General features: G+C 38.4%; 1 protein-coding gene across 1 annotated transcript in view; it reads left to right on the forward strand.

Annotated features, from left to right (window-relative positions):
- Positions 1–2,284: 2,284 nt before the first annotated feature.
- The window catches only part of LOC127081774 (uncharacterized), a 62,781-nt gene continuing 46,179 nt past the window's right edge, over positions 2,285–18,886 (forward strand). The window contains exon 1 of the mRNA XM_051021991.1: positions 2,285–4,690. Within this exon, the coding sequence (XP_050877948.1) occupies positions 2,285–4,690 (2,406 nt within the window). The remainder of the gene's footprint in view (positions 4,691–18,886) is intronic.

Genomic DNA, 18,886 nt, shown 5'->3' on the forward strand with positions numbered 1-18,886 from the left:
TGATATTATTGTGGAGCATTTGTTCGCCTTGTTGATCTACGGTTTGTTACTATTTCCTAATATTGAAGGTTTTGTGGATTCATATGCTATACGCATCTTCCTAAGTGGTAATCCTGTTCCAACTTTGCTCGGAGACACCTATCATTCCATCCATTACCGTACTTTGAAAGGAGGAGGAACCATAGTCTGCTATATACCGTTACTCTACAAATGGTTTGTCTCTCATCTTCCTAAGTCAACTACATTTTGGGATCGCAAGTCAGGACTTCAGTGGTCACAGAGGATTATGTCTCTTACCCAGTCAGATATTGCATGGTATAGTAGAGTTTTAGACGATGTGAAGATCATTGATAGTTGCGGGGAGTTCCCCAATGTGCCCCTCATGGGCACAAAGGGATTCATTTCTTATAATCCAGTACTTGCTAGGAGACAACTCGGTTACCCTATGAAGGACAAGCCTCCTAACATTCTTTTAGAAGGTATTTTCTTGAGGGATAACGAGGAGGACCCTACCATGAAAGAGAGAGTAGTAAGAGCTTGGCATCGTGTTTGTCGCAAAGGGAGACTTGAATTGGGTAAGAAAGATTGTACCTCCTATGAGCCATACCTCCAGTGGATCAGAGCCAGAGGTATACAGTTGAAAATGCCATACCCACATCATGATCCTATCAAACCCGCTCCGTTGAAGACCCCCTACCTTCCGCTAGATGACAAAGAAGAACTCCAAGCCACCTTGGAGAGGGTCAAGAAAGAGAGAGACGCTTGGAAGGATAAGGCCCAGGTGCTCGAAATGGAAAATGAAGAACTTCAGAGACAGTTAAAGGAGCAGAGTGGAGAAGATCGTGCAGGTAAACGTCCAAGGGTGAAAGAGGATTTATTTTCCTCAGGCACAACAGATTACTCCCAAATTCCACAGTCCTCAGGTGCATGGAAAGGTCTTGTAGACAGTTTGGTGAAGGAGAAAGCTTTTATGCAGAAGGCCTATGAAGAAAGAATTGAGAGACTTGAAGGACAACTCTTACTTGTTTATGCTCGTCCTGATGACACATGTCCTTAAATGGTTTTCTTGGTTGTATTTTGGGTTGATAACTTTGTATATTTTGATAAAAATGCTTAAAATGAAAATTTTTGTTTTGTTATCAAAAATGTTTGCAATTCTATCTTTTCTTTCACTTAGAGTTCCTTGGAAAATCATTCATTTTGCATATCCATGCATCACGTGCATACAGGTTGTCTGTCTTGGTCCAGTCTTCTAACAGTTGCTTCCCGCCAGCAGATCCATTTCAAGCTGACGCATAATTACAACACAAGAGCCAACTACAAAAGAAGAATGGAGATAACAGATAACGAGAACCGAGAATTGAAAGCTCAGGTTGACCGCCTTTCTGCTATGGTCGAGACATTGATAGCAAACCAAGCAGCCCAAGCTGCTCAACTTCAAACAGCACAAGCTCAGGTTGCCGAAGCACAAGATGCACAGATCCAGGCGCAAGCACAGGCAGCAGAGATGCGCAACCAAATGTTAACCGCCGGTCTACAAGCAGAGGAAGCCCAGGCTAGGGCTCAAGTTCATAATTCAGGACAGACTTCGGCACAGAATCAACCTCAAAATCAGAATCAGACAACAGCAGCACCCGTCACTACAGTCATCGCTTCAGAAGTCCATGTTGTCCCAGTCACTTCTGTTACCATCACAGCATCCCGTCCTTGGGAAATACCCAGGGATCTTAATCAAGATAGATATCAACAAGAGTTCGTTCCACCAAATGCTCTTGTCTTCACTAATGTGCCTCCCGTTGTTCACTATACTCCTCACCTAGGAGAACCTGTCTATCACGGCCCTACCCCAAGTGAGGATCCTGGTCTCAATGATAGAATGGATGAATTCCAGGATCAGTTTGCAGAATTACAAAAAGAGATAAAAGCTCTTCGTGGGAAAGAACTGTTTGGCAGAGATGTAAATGATATGTGTTTGGTTCCAGACGTAAGGATGCCAGCAAAATTTAAACTACCAGAATTTGAAAAGTACAAAGGAAGTTCTTGTCCACAGACCCATTTGGTTATGTACGTGCGAAAGATGTCAATGTAACCCAACGACCAAAGGATGCTCATTCATTGTTTTCAAGACAGCCTTACCGGTGCAGCTTTACGCTGGTATATGGGATTAGACAGTTCTCAGATCAAGACTTTCAACGATTTAGGCGAGGCCTTTATCAAACATTACAAATACAACCTTGATAATGTGCCAGACCGAGATCAGTTGAGGTCCATGCAACAAAGAGAAATGGAGACATTCCGTGAATACGTGCAAAGGAGGCGCGAAATTGCAGCACAGGGTGTTCCACCTATGGAAGAAAAGAAGATGACGAAAGTGTTCTTAAAGACTCTTGATACTTTTTATTACGAGAGGATGATTGCAAGCGCTCCTACAGACTTTACTGACATGGTAAACATGGGAGTCCGTTTAGAGGAAGCAGTTCGAGAAGGGCGTCTAGTCAGAGAAGGAAGTTCATCTTCAAGCGGGGCAAAGAGGTACGGCGGTTTTATGAAAAAGAAGGAACAAGAAACTAATGATGTGTCCTATAATCATCCAAGAAGGATTAATTATCCTTACCATTTCCAACACCAACATATAGCATCCGTGACTCCAGTAATCACTTCCGCTCCAGTTCAAGTCCAATACCCTCCGCAGCGTACCAACCGCTTCCAACAGAATACTCAGTATCAGCAACAACATCAACCTCAACAACATCAACATCAGTTACAACAACGTCCACCACAACAGCAAAGAAGAACCAATTTTGATCCAATTCCAATGTCATATGCAGAATTGTATCTAGCTTTGATCACTAAAAACCTTGTGCAACCACGACCACGACCTCTTGTACCAGAAGTGCTACCTTGGTGGTACAAGCCAGAGGTATCTTGTCCCTTTCATCAGAATGCTCCAGGTCATGACTTAGACAACTGTTTTGCTTTAAAGTTGGAAGTACAGAAGTTGACAAGAGCAGGTATCCTGACCTTCAAGAACATGGGTCCCAATGTGAAGGACAATCCAATGCCAAGTCATGGTCCTTCATCAGTGAACAATATAGAAGTTTGTCTCAATGAACAACGTGTTACGAAGATGGAGGAGATTCGGCGGTCTTTGGTTGAAATTCATTCTGATTTATGTGCTCATGGTCTATTCCAACATGACCACCAGATCTGTGGTACATGTTCAGTCAATTCAAGAGGTTGTAGAAAGATTCAAGATAATTTGCAAGGTGTCCTTGATCAGGGTTTGATTCAGACTTCTAGACAAGTGAGTTCTCCAGAATCACAAGAACAAGAGGTGAATGTCATCATTCTTTGCTTCAACATTCCAGAGAAAGTAGAGATAGCTTATCATCCGAGGGAGCCAGTGGTGATTTGCCCTCCGGGCCCAATGCCTTACACTTCAGATAAAGCGGTCCCCTACCGCTATGCAGCAACTATTATTGAGAACGGTAAAGAGGTCGAGATTAAAACCTTAGCCTCAGTTACCAATATCGCAGCAAATAGCCGAATGACGCGCAGTGGCCGCGTGTTCGCTCCGCCGGTTATCCCAAGTAGAAATGTTGAGAAAGATCCAGTAGTCGTGGTACCAGTGACAAGAGAAGCAGAAGGGCAAACAAGCAATTCAACCTTTGACAAAGAAACAGATGAACTGCTCAGAATTATCAAGCTCAGTGACTACAAAGTGGTAGATCAGTTGCTACAGACACCGTCAAAAATCTCGATCCTGTCCTTATTATTGAACTCAGCTGTCCACAGAGAAGCACTACTGAAGGTGCTTGATCAAGCCTTTGTAGAACAGGATATAACAGCAGAACAGTTCAACAATGTTGTAGGCAGCATCACTTCGTGCAATGGCTTAGGCTTTTGTGATGAAGAACTGCCAGAAGAAGGAAAGAATCACAACTTCGCTCTCCATATCTCAGCCAATTGTCAAGGGGATTCTTTGTCTAATATCCTAATTGACACCGGTTCATCTCTGAATGTCATGCCCAAGTCTACCTTGTTGAAGCTAAAGTACAAAGGGGGGCAAATGCGGCACAGTGGAATTATTGTGAAAGCGTTCGATGGATCAAGAAAAACAGTCATTGGAGAAGTTGATTTGCCTATTGGTATTGGACCACACGTATTCCAGATCACTTTCCAGGTTATGGACATAGTGCCAGCTTATAGCTGTCTGCTCGGACGCCCATGGATTCACGAGGCGGGTGCCATTACATCCACGTTACACCAAAAGTTAAAGTTTGTCAAGAATGGGCAAATAGTGACGGTTAATGGGGAGCAGGCTATGCTGATTAGCCACCTTTCATCGTTTAGTGTGATAGAAGTAGACGAGACGGCTGTTGAAACTCCATTTCAGACCCTGACCATCAATGATTACAAGAAAAGTGAAGGTTCAATCGCGTCATTCAAAGACGCCCAGCAGATTGTCAAGACAGGTCCTACAGAAATGTGGGGCCAGGTGATAGAGTTGCCAGAAAACGTTAACCATGCAGGATTAGGCTTTGTTGATGGAAAACAAGTGCAGACTTCAGTGGTGCGACCTTTCAAAGGTATCTTTCACAGCGGTGGGTTTATCAACATGGTAGCAGTTGAGGAGGATACTTTTGAGGGAAAGACAGAAGACGAAGGCCCCAGATTTGTGACACCAGGAGTAGTTATGAAGAACTGGACCGCAGTTGACACCCCACATTGTGTCCACATATCAAAGTAATTAAGCTTTTCAGTTTTCAAAAATCTTCCGCTTTAGCCCAAAGCGCGAAGCATTAATTTTGTAAAATGGGCACTTTTGTCAAAAACGTACTATCCATGAAAAAGATCTTTTGTGTTCCTATACACTTGTGTCCTTTTATCTTTTTAGCTTTTTCGGAAAATGGTAACACAAAAAAAAACCTTAAAAAGAACAAATTTTTGCATGTCATGGTCAGTCCCCTAAAAACAATTGTTTGTACAGGTTACTTAAACCCGTTGAACACAATGACATCATGCCCTCTCCCAACTTTGAACATTCTGTATTCGAAGCTGAAGAGGAAGAGTGGGATGAGATTCCAGAAGAGGTCGCCCGCCAGCTTGAAAATGAAGAAGACACTATTCAGCCATACAAGGAGCCTTTGGAAACAGTCAACTTGGGTTCGGAAGAAAATGTGAAAGAAGTCAAAATTGGAGCATTGTTATCCCCACAGGTCAAGGAGCAATTGATCAGCCTGTTGAAAGAGTATGTAGATGTGTTTGCTTGGTCTTATCAAGATATGCCTGGTCTCGACACTGACATCGTAGAGCACAAGCTACCTTTGAAGCCAGAATGTCCACCGGTCAAACAGAAATTAAGAAGAACACATCCAGATATGGCCGTCAAAATTAAAGAAGAAGTTCTGAAGCAAATAGATGCTGGTTTTCTTGCCACTTCAGTGTATCCAGAGTGGATAGCAAATATTGTGCCAGTTCCTAAGAAGGACGGGAAGGTACGAATGTGTGTCGACTATCGTGACTTAAATAGAGCAAGCCCAAAGGATGATTTCCCCCTACCTCACATTGACATGTTGGTAGACAATACAGCAAAGTTTGACATATTCTCCTTCATGGACGGATTCTCCGGGTATAACCAGATCAAAATGGCTCCCTAAGACATGGAAAAAACTACATTCATAACACCATGGGGAACATTCTGTTATCAAGTGATGCCGTTTGGGTTTAAGAACGCAGGTGCTACTTACCAGCGAGCCATGACAACGCTCTTTCACGACATGATGCACAAAGAGATTGAGGTTTATGTGGATGACATGATCGCGAAGTCTCGTTCAGAAGAAGGTCACTTAGTAGATCTATTGAAGCTGTTTCAATGATTGAGGAAGTTCCGTCTTCGCCTCAATCCGAACAAATGCACATTTGGCGTTAGGTCAGGTAAACTCTTGGGCTTCATTGTCAGCCAAAAAGGCATTGAAGTTGATCCAGATAAAGTAAAAGCTATCCAAGAGATGCCCGCACCAAAAACAGAAAGGCAAGTGAGAGGTTTTCTAGGACGATTCAATTACATATCCCGGTTTATTTCTCACATGACTGCCACTTGTGAACCTATCTTCAAATTGCTGAGAAAGAGTCAGAATTGTGTTTGGACAGAGGATTGTCAGAAAGCATTTGACAATATCAAAGAGTACCTCATGGAGCCTCCTATCTTGTTACCACCGGTTGCTGGAAGACCGTTGGTTATGTATTTGGCAGTGCTTGAGAATTCTATGGGCTGTATTCTGGGTCAACATGACGAAACTGGAAAGAAAGAGCATGCCATTTACTACTTAAGCAAGAAATTTACTGACTGTGAATCACGATACTCCTTACTCGAGAAGACATGTTGTGCATTGGGCTGCTAAGAGATTGAGGCAGTATATGTTAAGTCACACCACTTGGTTGATATCCAAAATGGATCCAATCAAGTACATTTTTGAGAAGCCTGCACTCACTGGTAAGATTGCAAGATGGCAGATGCTGTTATCAGAATACGACATTGAGTATCATACCCAGAAAGCTATCAAGAGCAGTGTGTTAGCCGAGTACCTTGCTCACCAACCCGTTGAAGATCACAATGATAATGAGGATGAGTTTCCTGATGAAGATGTCATGTTCCTAAAATCCAGAGATTGTGAAGAGCCATTTCCTGAAGAAGGACCTGAACCAGATTCTCAATGGGGTTTAGTATTTGATGGAGCTTCCAACGTTTATGGACATGGAGTAGGTGCAGTCATTATCACTCCAGAAGGTTCTCATATTCCTTTCACGGCAAGAATTTGCTTTGAATGTACAAACAACATTGCTGAATATGAAGCCTGTATCATGGGTCTTGAAGAAGCCATTGACCTCCGCATCAAAAATCTTACTATTTATGGTGACTCAGCGTTAGTTATCAATCAGATCAAAGGAGAATGGGAAACACGCCACCCTGGCTTGATCCCATACAAAGACTATGCAAGAAGATTGTTGACTTTCTTCACCAAGGTTGAGTTGCATCACATTCCTCGGGATGAGAATCAGATGGCGGATGCTCTAGCTACGTTGTCTTCAATGTATCAAGTGGGTTTTCCAAACGAAGTACCCAGAATTGTGATCAAGCGACTTGATAGACCAGCACATGTGTTTACAACTGAGGCCAGTTTTGATGATAAACCATGGTACCACGATATCAAGCATTTCCTTCAGACTCAGGAGTATCCTCTTGGAGCAACAGAAAAAGATAAAAAGACTTTGAGAAGATTGTCAGGCAGTTTCTTCCTTAATCAGAATGTGCTCTATAAGAGGAATTATGACATGGTCTTACTCAGATGTGTTGACAAAAAGGAAGCAAAAATGTTGATGAAAGAAGTTCACGAAGGGTCCTTTGGTACTCATGCAAATGGCCACTCTATGTCAAGAAAGATGTTGAGAGTTGGTTACTACTGGTTGACCATGGAATCAGATTGCTACAAATTTGTAAAGAAGTGTCACAAATGTCAGATCTACGCTGATAAGGTTCATGTACCACCAACCTTTTTGAATGTGATTTCTGCTCCTTGGCCATTCTCAATGTGGGGCATTGACATGATCGGTATGATTGAACCCAAAGCTTCCAACGGACACCGTTTCATTCTCGTGGCAATTGATTACTTCACCAAATGGGTGGAAGCAACTTCGTATGCAAAGGTGACAAAGCAAGTGGTGGTCAGATTCATAAAAAATAATCTCATTTGCCGATATGGCATTCCAAACAAGATCATCACTGACAATGGCTCCAATCTGAACAACAAAATGATGGATGAATTATGTGAAAGTTTCAGGATCGAGCATCACAACTCTTCTCCTTACCATCCCAAGATGAATGGGGCAGTTGAAGCTGCAAATAAGAATATCAAGAAGATCATTCAAAAGATGGTTGTTACCTATAAAGATTGGCATGAAATGCTGCCTTTTGCACTACACGGATATAGAACATCAGTCCGTACTTCAACTGGGGCAACCCCATTTTCACTTGTATACGGTATGGAAGCTGTGTTACCGATAGAGGTTGAAATTCCATCAATGAGGATACTAATGGAAACTCAGTTGTTAGAGGCTGAATGGTGTCAAAGCAGATACGATCAGTTGAATTTGATTGAAGAAAAAAGAATGACTTCCTTATGCCATGGACAGTTATATCAAAAGAGAATGAAGCAGACATTTGATAGGAAGGTTAAGCCGAGAGAATTCAAAGAGGGTGACCTTGTGCTCAAGAAGATGATACTATTTCACAATGATTCTAGGGGCAAGTGGACTCCTAACTATGAAGGACCCTATGTTGTCAAGAAAGCCTTCTCAGGCGGTGCTTTAATTCTTACAAACATGGATGGTGAAGAGCTTCCACATCCCGTGAATACAGATGCAGTCAAGAAATACTTCGCCTAAAAAATGAAAAGAACAACTCGCTAAGTTGAAAACCCGAAAGGGCGGCTTAGGCAAAAATGAGCGTCTCGGTGGACTGAAAACCTGAAAGGGCGGTCCAAGCAGAAATTAGAGACATAAAAAAACAAAGAGAATATTATCCCGGTAGATTGAAAACCCGAAAGGGCAATCTAGGCAAAAGTTAGGGATTTCAGGCAAGTAACTGCATAACGGAGACAAGATCATTGAAGTATCAGAATATTTTCAACAATTCTCCAACTTTCTTAAGGCTGCAATACAGGTTTCAAAAGTGGAAGAGAGAATGATGTCATTGTAGTTCAACGTACCCTTTTTCCACGAAATTACCATTTTCCAATTTGTAAAGATCTATGGAATCACGCTGTTGGCTGATTACCATCCTATCAAATCAATTTGAGCCTTTCTATATTTCTTGGCACTCTTAATTTTCATTTCAATTTACGAAAGTTCTTTTACTTTGACAGATATGTTTTGAAACAAAAGTTTTGAATTAAAAACAGTTTTTGAAAACTATAAAGATTATTTATTTTGATTTGTGGACATCAATAAAAGGATTGAGACATGTGGTCCCAGTAATTCTGAAATCATGTGATTCCAACTAGACATGTTCATATTACTATCCTTATATGTATATGATGAAAAAATCTCCACAGGTGTCTTGGCAGTAATATTTCTCCAGCAGAGGTTGTGATTCTGGATATCCCCAGCTATGCTTCCTAGTTTTCCTCAAGAGATCATGCAAGAAATATTTCAAGAAGTTTCTTCCCTTCACTTGGGGCATGAAGACTCCCCAGTTAATTGATCATGAAGACTCCCCAGTTTAATTGATCATGAAGACTCCCCGGTTAATTGATCATGAAGACTTTGATCCAGGTTTTAAGTTACAGATTTGGCCTATGGGATTACTACAGGTATTTCCCCAGTAATTTATTAAGGCGGGATCAGCAATGTCCCCAGCAGAGGATGAGAAGGAAGATTTGATTTCCCTGAGCAGGAGTAATACAGAGGTCTCCATCCCTCAGCGAGTGAAGAAAGTTGATATTCAGAAACTACAGGGAATCTCCTGTTGTTCTCTGTCCATTCAATAGAAGGATATGTCTCCGCCTCAGTAATGTTTTGTAGTAAAAGAAGAGTGTGTTATGCATTTTAAGCAAATTCAAGAATTGCAGGATTTCTCCTGAATTCTCATTTATATTCAAAGGTCAGACATCACTGTTCCCCGACAGAGTCTCCTAGAGGAAAGATCTCGTAACCAGATATCAGACACCATAATCCCCTGCAGAGTCTTCAGATATAGAAAGTCTCCATGATAATTAAAGCAAAAAAATCAAGGATAGATTTCCCCTATATTCTTATTCCCTGGAAAGATACCACCTATCCCCAGCGGACTTTATCCCCAGCGGAGTCTTCCAGAAGAATAATCCCTTCTGCATTATCAGCAAATTCAAGAATTGCAGGACTTCTCTTACAACATCATCTTATTTCCAGAGGATAACACCTTGTATCCCCAGCGGAGTCCTCAGAAAGGTCCAATCCTCATATACCTCACAAATTCAAGAACCGCAGGGAATCTCCTGCATTTTTGAAGTAGAAGGCATCTCCATTCTTCTACGGAATCCTCAGCAGAGACAGACTTTTAAAGAAACCTGGATATGGTGCTCTTGTACCAATTCCCCAGCAAGTCTTTGTACTACTCCCCAGCGAGTCTCAGTGCAAATCTCCAGCAAGTCCTTATGCAGCTGTTAACATTTTTAGTTATTCCTAGTTTTGTCTGTCCATCATGCATTCATTACTAAATATTCATGCATATCTATGACATATCATGCTTGCATTCATATGCACCTTGTTTCCTTGTTTATATTGTGGGTTGAGTCAATCTCTCCATATAAAGTATCCTCATAAGCAGCAAAATACCTTTTATTGGTCATGTTCCCCACAGAGATCTATGCCTCGTGGAAGATGGTTGTTTCAGTTGTAAATCCTGAGGAGTTCATTCCTCTTCAGTTGAAGTCTTGTTTGACCGTTTCATTCTAGTTCTATCCTAGTTTGAACCTCGTGTCTCCAGATAAAGCTCAGAAATTTCCAGTAAAAGAAGGCAACAATATAGTCGTTGTGACTCTCATTCAGTAAAACAGACATGACAGATATTGTGTCCAAGTCCTTTATACCTTCATCTTTGAGTTGGTACCCATTACAAACTTGAGTTACCTACATCCATGAGTGGTAACCTTTGTTATCCCTCGGATAAATTAATTACTATCTCCATCTATGAGTTGATAACATCCTCACAGAAAGTTCCATGGTTCTACCTGCAACTTTGAGCTGGTAGCGTGCTTTCGTCTTTGAGTTTAGCACAGATTCCTTTTGATTCCACCTTCGTCTTTGAGTTGGTGAAGTACCTGCAACTTTGAGCTGGTAATATGCATTCATCTTTGAGTTAGCAAGATTTCTTTTAATTCCACCTTCGTCTTTGAGTTGGTGAAGTACCGTCATCTATGAGCTGGTAGTGTGCATTCATCTTTGAGCTTGCACAGGTTTTCCTGTGATTCCATCTTCGTCTTTGAGTTGATGGAATGCCTTCATCTATGAGTTAGGTACACTTTATCCTGTTACCTTCATCTTTGAGCTGGTAACGTGCTTTCGTCTTTGAGTCAGCATAATTTTCTTATGTTTCCATCTCCGTCTTTGAGTTGATGGAGTACCTTCATCTATGATTTAGGTACATAGTGAGCCCTCATCTATGAGCTGGTAGTATGCATTCATCTTTGAGTTCGCACATTTTCCTGTGATTCCATCTTCGTCTTTGAGTTGATGGAGTACCTTCATCTATGAGTAGGGTACGTTTGATCCTTGTTGAACTGATAGTGTGCTTTCATCTTCGAGTCTGCACAGATAACTTCTGATTCCATCTTCGTCTTTGAGATTGATGGAGTACCTTCATCTATGAGTCAGGTACATTTTGTCCTTCCACCGTCATCTTTGAGTCGGTAATGATAAACATCTCCAAGAGAATATGTTCTAAATTCTTTTAAACACCTTTGTCAATGAATCGGTGGTTGCCTTCAACTTTGAGTCGGCATTTCTCTGTCTACCTCATCAATGAGTTGGTAGTGCGCATTCAACTGTAAGTCTGCACAATGATCCTTAGATCTGATTCTTCATTTACACCATCATCAATGAGTTGGAATTTGATTTCCCTAGCAGTGTTATTATCAATCTTTTGAAGCTTGCCTTCAACTTTGAGTTGGCATGTCCTGTTTACCTCATCAATGAGTGGGTAGTGAGCTGTCAACCATCAGTTAACGCAGTTCGATTCTAATTATGCCCTTGTTATACCTTCATCCTTGAGTTGGTATTCATCTTTTCTGTTATCTCCATCTTTGAGTTGGTAATGTACTGTCACATCAGTACTCTTGTTATATTGATCTTTTTCCACTTTCATCTATGAGATAGTGATGTATCGTCAACATTGAGTCGATACCTCTTTTCCTCCTATTTTCCATCTATGAATAGGTAGTGAATCTTCCCCAGCTGAGTATTCTCAGTGTTTACCTTCATGCATTGAGTCGGTGTATGTCCTTCCCCAGTAGAGTTTGCACTCCTGTGTCTCTGTGTCTGTCTGTCTTTTGCATCATGCATACATGCATTTGCGGTCAAATTTTGTGGCGTTTGTCATATTTAATTACCTTACGCCATTCGATAGCTTCCAGCTATCTGGCCTAAGTTAATTAAATAGGGGCATCTGTCGCACCCCAAAATTTTACTTTGGCTTTGTTGACCACATCTTGATTAATCTCGTTGTCTCGTATTCATCTCAATTTCTTAAACTTCGCGTGACAACTGGTTTGATTAGGTTTTGTGTGTTTTCGTTGCTTACCGTGTTGTATTTCGTTGTTTTAGCAAAACCTGGCCGATATCGTTGCCTCGTATTTATCTCGTTTATCTCTGTTGTGCGTGGCATCGCTTCGATTAGGTTTTGTGCGTTTTTATCTATTTAATTGTTTGTTTGTCGGTATTTTGACTGTATTTCGAATATATTAGAGTTTTCGTATTGTCCGATTATTTGTGATTGTGTTTGTCAGCGTTTTCGTGATGTCGTGTTGATTTTATTATTGCCTAGGGTTGTTTATTTAAGTACGTGTTGTGCCGTGTGATTTAATCGAGTCTGTTTGAGTCGTGTTGTTGATTTTACTGGTTTACCGGTTTACTGGTTTATTGGTTTTATCAATTTGTCTGTTTTGCTGTGCAAATTATCATCGTTTTTATCGCGTTCGTGTCGCTCGATTTTATCGTATTTTAATCGTGTGCCGTTTAATATTATTTGTGCTTAATATTAATTGTGTTTAGTTGTTAATTAGTTTATTTAATTAGGATTAATATTATATTAGTTTATTATTATTATTATTATATAATATATAAATTATATTATTAATTTATGTTAGATATTTTTTTAGGTTTCCTATTGTTTAAGTAATCTAAATATATATTATTAATTTATGTTAGATATTTTTTAGGTTTCTTATTGTTTAAGTAATCTAAATATATATTATTAATTTATGTTAGATATTTTTTAGGTTTCTTATTGTTTAAGTAATCTAAATATATATTATTAATTTATGTTAGATATTTTTTAGGTTTCTTATTGTTTAAGTAATCTAAATATATATATATATATATAGATGTGGTTAGTAAGAAAAAGAAAAAAGGAGGTGGATCAGTAAGGAAAAAACGTGTGGTGAGAGAAACAGAGAATTGAAAAGAAATATTTTTCCAAAAGCATTACCGTATTTCACTTGTTCTTCATTTTCGGTAATCCAAAATCGTCCCGATTATTCACCGAAACACAAAACCGATTTCATATCTTTGAAGTTCGTTGAGTCCAGGTCACAAATATCCAAGGTTCATTTCATTCCGGCGTCGTTTCACCGATCAAAAGCGACGTTGAAGTCAGGTACTCACGAAGGCAGCCAGCACTGCGTCGGTGACGGTTTCCAGCTTTCGGTCGATCATTTGGATGATCAGAAGTTCATCCTCTTCACACAAGGTAATATTCTTCACTTATCTCTGAAATCGGCAAAGTTCCGGCTTGCCGACATGTGTTTTAATATTATATATATATATATATATATATATATTATATATATAATATATATATATATATATATATATATATATATATATATATTATATATATATATATATAATATATATATTATTTTTGTCTATTATATATCTAAAAAAATAAATATATATATATATATATATATATATATATATATATATATATATATATATATATTATTTTTGTCTATTATATATTATTTGTCTAAATGTACATATATATTATTTTTGTCTACTATATATTTATTGTCTAAAATATAAATATATATATATATATATATAATATATATATATATATATATATATATATATATATATTATATATATATATATATATATATATATATATATATATATATATATATTACTTTTGTTTACTAAATATTGTTTATCTTTTATTATTATTTTGCATATATGTTTTATTTAAATGTTAGTTAAATTAATTATTTGTTTAAATGTTTATTTTAATTAAATGTTTATTTATATCAAATGTTTATTTTGTCTAAAGTAAATGTTTATATTGTTTTTTTATATTTGTTTATGTTGTTACTAACCGTTTCGTTTCAGTTTCAGCTCGATTAACTCCACTAACTATTCGTAATACTAACTATTCATAGCTAACTGTGTTGTAATAATTTACTTTCTCGCATTTTTTATGTTCTGTATTGTGTGTTTAATCGTATTGTTCACGTTTTATGTTAAAAAATCGAAAAAATCCAAAAAAAAGAGAAACCCGATGCGATTCCAACGGTCGCCGTTTAAGAAACCCTTTTCACACACTCACAAGCTTACTCTTGGGCTTCCTTATAATGAGGCCATTTATTTATTGTTTCAGGGTTTAGGCTCATTCAAATCTTTTGCCAGCTTTGGCTTTTCAGTTTAAAAACATTTTCAAAAGGACGTGTCAGTCTCGAAGCCTCCCGCCTAGGTCGAGCAAGAGATGGCAAGACACGCCAATCTAAAATCAACAAAACAGACTTTCCCCTTTTCTTTTGGGAGAACTACGTGGATTCTGATTTCTCCATTGCGCCTTGGAGATACGTAGGCATGAAGTCTACGACTTTATCGAGTCCAAAAGCAATAAAATCAAGTTCTTTTCTCATCTCCCCAATCAAACGATCAAAGCGAAAAAAGCAAAGCATTCACATAAACATAAGCAAAAAGGTTCCTGTGGAGTACCACAGATGTAGAGGGTGCTAATACCTTCCCTTTGCATAACCAACCCCCGAACCCGTAACTCTAAAGGGATTTATCGTTATTTTTCCCTTCCTCTTTTTGGATAAAATAAAAGACGGTGGCGACTCTTGCATTTAAAATATTTTTCAAACGGGTTAAGTTCAATCAATACTTAATCTCGTGAAAAATCCCGCCGCGACAGCTGTCAAGCACAACACACTCAAAAACAGAAAAGGGTGCCCGGAGAGATCTCGTATGACCTCCTGCCTACGTACCACATCTGGTATGAGGATCAGGGCAACGTAGTTCCCCTTAACAGGGGAGAAACTTTCTCCTAACCAGAGACTGGGAAATGACAAACTAGAAGGGAGCCTGACTTGAGCCTAATAGTTATCATGCAATCCACAATGGTCCTAGGTTGAGGTTTCTATCTAACTTGCACAGGCAGCAAGCTATCCTAAACAGCACCAGCACAACAAACATACACACAATTAGCACACACTATATACAAACAAAGTAGGCTCACACAAGGTTAGGCTTTAGTCGAGGGGTCATGTCAACCTCAACAAACAAGCCACTGTATCAGGATGATGTTAGCTCTTAACCCTAACATTGAGAGTTAGGGTGAAGCAGATGAAATGGGAAATGAGGGTAAGACCTCACAGCTCTTATCCCTGGCCTGGGAGAGCTTCAGACAAATGAAAGTGGGAGTTCATAAAGTTGGAACTCTTCTCCACATATGACTGACTCAACAAAGATCTTGGGTTAATATCCACAATGCATCAACACAAGGTGTGTGAGCAAAGTGGATGACACACTGAGTAGCAGGAGATGGGTTTCACATCTCTTTTATCTGCCAATTGCCTTATCAAAGGTCTTTTCCTGCTTGGCACAAAGATAAGCAAACACAAGCATTGCCTCTTAAGGAGGACTTCAGACAGGTGTCTGCCCAAGTAACAGGACAGGTCTTCCAGATTACATGAAGTTAGAGAAGTTATACCTCAAATGGTTAAGCAACCAAGCAACAGCAAAAGCAAGTTCAAAGAACTTAAGCAACTAATGTACCTGAAAACAATCTAACTCAGTCAGTATACAACTCACAAAGTCAATCAGACAGTTAATAGTCAACAGTCAACAGACATAGTCAAACAAGCCAAGCATCAATGAGCAAGGCACAAGCTCAACTCAAATGAGCTAAAAGCAACCTACAAAACAAGTCAAGGTTAGTCAACATCAACCAAACAAGCCAACTTAAGCAATGTGAATCAATCTCCTCAAGACCATATGCTTCTTATCCTGAAAACAAAGCTCAAACATAAGCACAAACCACTAGGACAAGGCCTAGGGTCAAAGAGGGAGAAATAATTCAAAACAGAACATGAAAATTTACACGAATCAACTTCAATCAATTACAAACATCATCCAAAAAATCCCACATCAATATCAATCAGCAATTTCATTTCATGAATCAAATATGGCAAGGTATGCACATTGGAACCACATTGTGACAACAGAATGAACAAATGCACAATAATTCAAAACTGATTCAATTAATTTCCAGAACATTCATGGCTAAACAGAACACACAACATGATCAACACACCAAAAATTAGAGCAATTGGACAAGTTTAAGCATGGTAATCAAATTCATCAAGTCAAGGCAATCACAATAAGCTCAAAAGAGGCACTAGATGCTACATCAACTTAGCACAAGCCTAAAACAGAATTGGAGCATGATAAAAACCTCCAATCAAAGACAAAACAACCTTCAATATGTCTAGAAGCAATGTGCAAAATTTCACATGCATAGGATAAACAACCATCATTTCACAAATCATTGAAGTTCATGACAATCCAAAAGTGCACAAATGATCATCCAGAAAGAAAAATCTCAAACAAATCAGAAATGATTAATAAAAACCTCAAACAAAAGGAAAAACAACCTCTAACATGTCTAGAAAGAGTGTGAAAAATTTCACATCCATAGGATAAAGCACAAGCATTTCACAAATGAATGAAGTTCAAGACAATTCAAAAGCTCACAAATGACAGTCCAGAATGAAATATCTCAACCAAATCAGAAATCAGTCCAAAAATTCCACAAAAAATCAGGAGCATTCACAACATTCATATCAAGCACCATACAAATAATCAGATCATTTGGATTTCATTTGCCATGGTAAATGCATCAATCAAATTGGACATCACAAGGTGTGACACAAATTGTCACACCTAACTTAGAAAAATCATAACTCAGCAATGGAAATTGATAAAAATGCAAACTCAACATCAAAATGTCCAGCAAGATGTCTAGTTTAAGCATGTAAAATTTCATGAGCATTGGATAAGAATTGAGCATTTAACAATTGATATATCAAAGCAATGTCCAAAATGCACACATGTTAACATTCCCTAGCACAAAAAATTATACAGCGCTGCACAATTTGTGAAAAAAATATTCATAAAATTCTAGACACAAAATATGACATAATGCAAAAACAACCATATTTTTTGGATCATTTTTCTATTTATTATGAATTTTGGAAGTGAAAGAAAAATTAAAAAAACATGAATGAAGCATATGGAATGGCATGGATGGAAAATGAAAAAGAAGCAATTGAAACGCTACAGCCTAGGTTCGAACACGGTTGCTTTTTGAGCGTGATTTTGGCGCCAAGCATCAGCCAATCAAAACGCTTGCATGAGCGTTCCATGCAAAGGTGACGTGCAAACACTAAAAGGCCTAAGGCAACGCTTTGCATCACGAAAAAACCGTTGCCGAATCCTGTGTTCTTCTTCTCCAAATTCGCGCGTGCAACAGTAGCCATCAACAACATCACTCAAGAACAAATTTCTTGTTTCTTAAAATTGAACACATGAACATGTAGATCTTTCATAGTACATCAATAATCAATCAACAACTAAGCTTAAAACATCAAGAATCATGTGAATCGGTCAACTTAAGTTTTGCACATGAAACTTTAAATCACCATAACTCACTCAATAATGCACGGTTTTCAGTGGTTCAAAGCTCAGCATGCTCACACAAACAAGATCTACAAGTCTAGCACAACAATTTCAAGAAAAGAGAGACTCGGAATTTTGACCTCTTGATGAGCAGCTTTCGATTCGTGTGGTTTGAGGCCGTGTAACACTTAGATCTTCCTCCAACAAGCTTGTGGAGTTGATTGGAAGAGGTCTTGATGCTTGATTGCACTTGATTCAACAAAAATTTTATTCCACCATTGATGACCTCAAGCTTTGGATATGCTTCAAACTACACGAATTGTTATGATTCTTGATTCAATCTTGCTCCATAATGATGCTAGATGATGAATTGATCAAGAAAAATGCATGAGATGTGAAGAAATTTGGAAAAAAAATGAGAGAGAATTTTGAGAGACTTTGAGAATTTCTAGATCTAGAATTGGAAAATGTGAAAATTCTGTTATGATATGTGTTATATATGCTTCACTAATCATGATTAATTAACCTCTAATCAAATGCTAATGAAAAAAGGTTAATTTGGAGGTGTTTTGCAAAAATTATTTTTTCACCTTATGCATGGCATGGCATGTGAATAGTGCACGTTTTTGCATTCATTTTCTCTCAAAATATTATTTTAAGACCAATGGAAATGTTAAAATGTGAAAACAATGCATTATTTTTGAACTTGATTTTTTCCCTCCAAAATGAATTGAATTTTCAAATATTTATATGAATGGAATGCATGTCATGTAATGTATGTTTTGGATATTATATATCAAGACATGAACAATGCAAAAAGAACCACTCCATTTGGACTTATGGTTTGAAAGTTATGCCCTTTTGAAGTTCCATGTTCATTTGACCAAGATTAATCCATATCTCTTCAACCATACATGAGAAATTCATGATCTTGGACGTTTTGGAAATGGGAGAACAAGATCTACAACTTTCATGTTCAACAAAATTTCATTTGAAGCATTTTTGATGATGTAATCTTGAGGAGAAAGCCTTTCCATTTTTGGCAATTTTAAATTACAAGTCACTTTCCATTTTTGGAAAGTTTTGTCCTGACTTTATTTTCTTCAATGTTGATGTTTGAAATGTCAAATGAGACTTGTTTGCACATGAATTAAGTATTTCT

This window comes from Lathyrus oleraceus, chromosome 5, assembly GCF_024323335.1.
Source record: "Lathyrus oleraceus cultivar Zhongwan6 chromosome 5, CAAS_Psat_ZW6_1.0, whole genome shotgun sequence".
NCBI classification, from domain to species: Eukaryota; Viridiplantae; Streptophyta; class Magnoliopsida; order Fabales; family Fabaceae; genus Lathyrus; species Lathyrus oleraceus.